A 4,349-nucleotide genomic window follows, 5' to 3' on the forward strand; every position below is an offset into this window, starting at 1 on the left:
GTGAAATTTAGTATTTCTATTTGCTTACAGTCTGTTAAAGTGTGGTATGATCGAACTTTTCTTAGGGAAAGCAAAGGCAACACTTGATACCAAGATGGGCTCCTTTGCAATGTAATAGTTGCACTGGCCGGTTTCACTGTAGTCGTCGCTCATGATCTGAAAGAAAAACAAAACAAACACGGAATTCGTTAAGATAAGAGTAATCAGGACCAAGAATGTAATGGATCTGAATTCAGGTCTTCATATATAAAAAGGACATTATTAACTCATTTTTTACGCATTTGACAGATGCAGTTTATTACACACCATTTATAAACATGATTAAGAAGGAGCAGTTGAAAAGTAAGGTCGCTATCAAAATATATGCAGCATCCCTCTCTGAGAACACAACCATCAGGTATGTCTATCATTTCCCCTGACAAATTAGGCTCCTGGAATGAACTATTAGACCAAACTTGGGAACTATCACTATTCCCAGTACTCATGTCTTGGATATTTGGATGATCTAGTGATTCACACCAGGTGGCCTGTACACTTTCACACCGTATCGAACTTACAGGTGGCCTCGAGGTAAGTGGCTATGCTGGCAAAAGGACAGATTAATCTATAAACAGCTAGGTCCTCGTCCCTATACCGCTCTCAGTTTTCATCCCATTCTTCTCAACCAGCCCACTCCCCAAAGAAAGAAAACTATTATGTAGATAATGTATGAGTTTACTCGATTATTCCTGAGTGCCGTTGACTACAGGAATTTTGAATCTCCCAGTATTTTGTTTCCAGAATATTTAAATCTTCTATTTCTTGAATAGTTAAGGTATGGAGCCACTTTCAATGAGGACTCAGTTAAGGCCATTTGTCCCTCCCGGTAGTCTTATCATAAGAACGAAAGACTCCTACCTTCCTCATGGAGAAGAAATCACACAATATGGCGAACTTCTCAACCTTTATCCGGTGGCTTTCGTCTTAAGAAGCTGTGATAAGGAAGCCTTTGTCGTTTATGACCTTGTAAGTGCCTGATTTAGCGTCCTGTAATATAATTAAGAGCAGTTTATTATCCTTGTTTCCAACTGTTAATAGTAAAATCTCATATATAGATATATATGTCAGCAACTCTCCGAATGCAATGTTTGGTGTCTGTTACTCTATACTGCTAAGGATTGAAACTCTTTTACTGCTTATGTGTTTCCCTCTTTCCCACTGCCTCCATCCATCATAAGGTGTTAAGAGTCCCAATCCCTCTGATCAACGAAATCTGGCGTAAACTTTAGTTTCTTTTGCAAGACACAGCTAAGAATCATCTTACCCAATAAACTGATGAGAGAGGTTCCATCGTTCGGTAACCCAAGGGATCTTGCCATAGTCAACCAAATCCTGCGGAGAATCAACAGGAATTTCAACCATCGGTATTGCCAGAAGAGAGGTCAGAACACCTTGGTAAGCTGAACTTAGAATTAAGGTTGCTACCATCCACGTTCCCATAAACAGTTGACCAGTCAGCATCATAGGTGGGAGCTCTACACCTACGACAGATGTATATGGTTATTTTATCTAACTTAAACAGCTAAACTTAAATATGACCTATTTACTGTTTGATGCTAAAGATCACTCGTGTTCATTGGTCAAATTATCATTGGTGTCAAAGGAAGCGTAAAAGCCTCACAAATTCTGAAACCATAAACAACTCCTAATTCCTTTCTAAACCCTGATAATCCCCCAGGATTCAGTGGGGAGTCCCAGAGCAAGGACCCTCAGGTAAACCTGGGTCCCAGGTTTTCTCAGACAAGCTGTGATAATAATCGCGACTTGGTTCAATATTGGGAAAACACGCAATTTGACTTATATGTTCTGAGACCTCTTGAGGATGCTGGGTCTATTCCACCAGCTGTTCCTTCACCTTCTAGAAATTAAGGCTTAAATGGGAGCCAACTTCGTTCCTACAGAGAAATGAATCTAAAATGGCCCAATGCTAGATTGTTGAATGGAATGCTTTTGCAGAATCACACAAAACAGTTGCTGGGTTTTGTCTTCTATTATTATTAGTCAATCATACTTAATACTGGAGACAATTCTCCGGCTATTCTGGCACGTTCCAATGGAATCCAGAGCCCACTGTTTTCTGAATGAATAGAAACTCAGAAGTTTGAAAAGCAATTATGTCTTTTACTTTATTGTACTCCACAAGTGTAATTTAAATTAGCATAATTCCTCTCCCTCAGTTTTATGGTTAATATTGCTACTCTACTAGAATTAATAAACAATTCCATTTCTTTCTCTCCATTCTTCCTAACCTTCAAGCAGAAGTAACCTGATCAGCCAAACAGGTTCAAAAGTCAGCAGTGGCCAAATCTTTCCTCGAAACTCCTGGAGACCATGATGCTCCAGCCTTACTGGCCCCCACTGTTGAACAAACCATCTCATAGCGACTCCTAGTACCATACTTCCAACAACTGCCACTGACAAAGCTATCCATACCTGTAGTGGGGTAGAAGAATGGAATGGGCAGGCAATCAGGATAAAATACATAAGAATGGTGTCAATACATTGTTGACACTTATGTATAAGTGTTATTATATTTGAGTATTTGCATGCAAGTATCTATCCTTCCTATCTGTAATTCCTAAGATGTATCAGTTCATGAGAATAATCTTCAGGTAAAACATTGACTAGCAAGTGCTAAGATGACAACTTTTTCTTATTCGAAATTGACACAAAACTGTTTTTTGAATATAAATCTACATACATTCAAGCTTGTAGATAAATACACAGTGAGGAGCCTTGCATTTCTGAAGGCGTCTTACCTGCCAGGCAAACGGCTTAACAAAACCAGTGAGGTCTCGTTCGCGTGCAGGCCTCGGGAGGAATATACCTTCGTTGTCGATGTAGACAGGAACGGAAAAGTCGATCAGAAGGCTTCTCGGATATGTTATGCTGAATGGGCCTAGAGCCATGTCAACTTCCTGTGTGGGAAAAATTACTTTTGTTGTATTAGTGTATATATATGTGTGCGTACCTACATACTTACATAGAGGAATATATGACAGAGGCATATTGCCAGGAATTAATGAGACTAATATTAGACTAATGTCCATTTGTAGGCCTATAATTGGATCCCTTACCTTCCTGTGACATTGGCCTATCATTCCAGTTGTTGATCCGTTGGGTAATATTCGACCCCATTCTCCTTCTGCTGCTTCTACTAGAGAATATCTGAATCAAATTTGTAAGGAATAGTAACAGTGATTCCAGAACCTGTTTTACTTTATTATTATTATTATTATTATTATTATTATTATTATTATTATTATTATTATTATTATTATTATTATTATTATTATTATTATTATTATTACCAAAAAGTTTGAAAAGAACATGGGGCAGTGATTACGGGGTAATTTTCCCATAACTATTGGGAGGTGCTTTGGACAGAATAGCAATGGAGAATATTTGTCATTTAAATAGAAAACGAAAACTGTAATTAAGAATATGCAAACATTGATTCCTGTTATTGTTTCTATTTAAAATGGTGGGAAGGAAAAAATTATGTAACTGCCTTGGCTCAGTAGTTAGAAACATCACCTCATCTGTGAGAAACATTAGATTGATCCCCCAACTTCCAAGTTATCTGAAAGTCTGTCCTTCTTCCAGAACAAATGTCAGCCATTCCTCCATCGTCCAGAGCAAGTGTCAGCCTTTCCTTCCCCGTTCAGAATAAGTGTAAGTCCATCCTTCTTTGCCCTCAGCAATTATCAGCCATTCATTTGTCCACAGAAAGTGTCAGCACGCACTCCTTCGTCCACAGCAAGTGTCAGCCCTTTCTCATTCATATATAGTGAGTGTCACCATTCCTTTGTCTACTGCAAGAGTCAGCCCTTCCTATATCCATAGGAACTTTACCCCTTCCTCCTTTGTCCACAGCAAGTGTCAGCCCTTCCTCCCTCGCCCGTACTTACGTGAAATTGAGTTTGTGAGCGAAAGTGTCCATGAAGTCGATGAAAATCCCGGTCGACTTCACCAGGCGGCCCTGTTGGTCGTGCTCCATCAGCACCCAGGGGTCCCACACGCCGGCAGCAACGAGCAGATGCTTCCCAGAGAGCGCCATTGGACTAGACTCCAGAAAGTATCTGAAATGGTGATTTTGCTCGAGTTCCTTATCTGAGGTGATCGATTCTACATAGCAAAAGGAGTAAAATATAATCAGCTTCAAATAGTTTGGGTAGGTAAAAAGGCGTCGCAGCTGTTTTGGTCACCGACACCGAATCCGTTTGGAATATTCCAAGTGTGGTGATTGAATGCAACTTATTACTGACGAAATTTCACCAAGCCTTGCTATATACATAGTATCTATCTGA

General features: G+C 39.6%; 1 protein-coding gene and 1 pseudogene across 1 annotated transcript; both read right to left on the bottom strand.

Moving 5' to 3' along the window:
- LOC135226128 (uncharacterized) overlaps window positions 1-1,467 on the bottom strand; it is a 5,696-nt pseudogene extending 4,229 nt beyond the window's left edge.
- Window positions 1,468-2,036: 569 nt separating this feature from the next.
- LOC135226129 (probable glutamate receptor) lies at window positions 2,037-4,106 on the bottom strand. Its single transcript, XM_064265574.1, has 5 exons — window positions 3,951-4,106; window positions 3,117-3,207; window positions 2,799-2,957; window positions 2,289-2,472; window positions 2,037-2,116 (listed from the first exon to the last, which is right to left on the bottom strand). The coding sequence occupies exons 1-5, from the start codon at window positions 4,097-4,099 to the stop codon at window positions 2,037-2,039; spliced, it is 663 nt and encodes a 220-aa protein (XP_064121644.1). The 5' UTR covers window positions 4,100-4,106.
- Window positions 4,107-4,349: the final 243 nt, after the last annotated feature.

Source organism: Macrobrachium nipponense, chromosome 14 (assembly GCF_015104395.2).
Source record: "Macrobrachium nipponense isolate FS-2020 chromosome 14, ASM1510439v2, whole genome shotgun sequence".
In the NCBI taxonomy this organism is placed as follows: Eukaryota; Metazoa; Arthropoda; class Malacostraca; order Decapoda; family Palaemonidae; genus Macrobrachium; species Macrobrachium nipponense.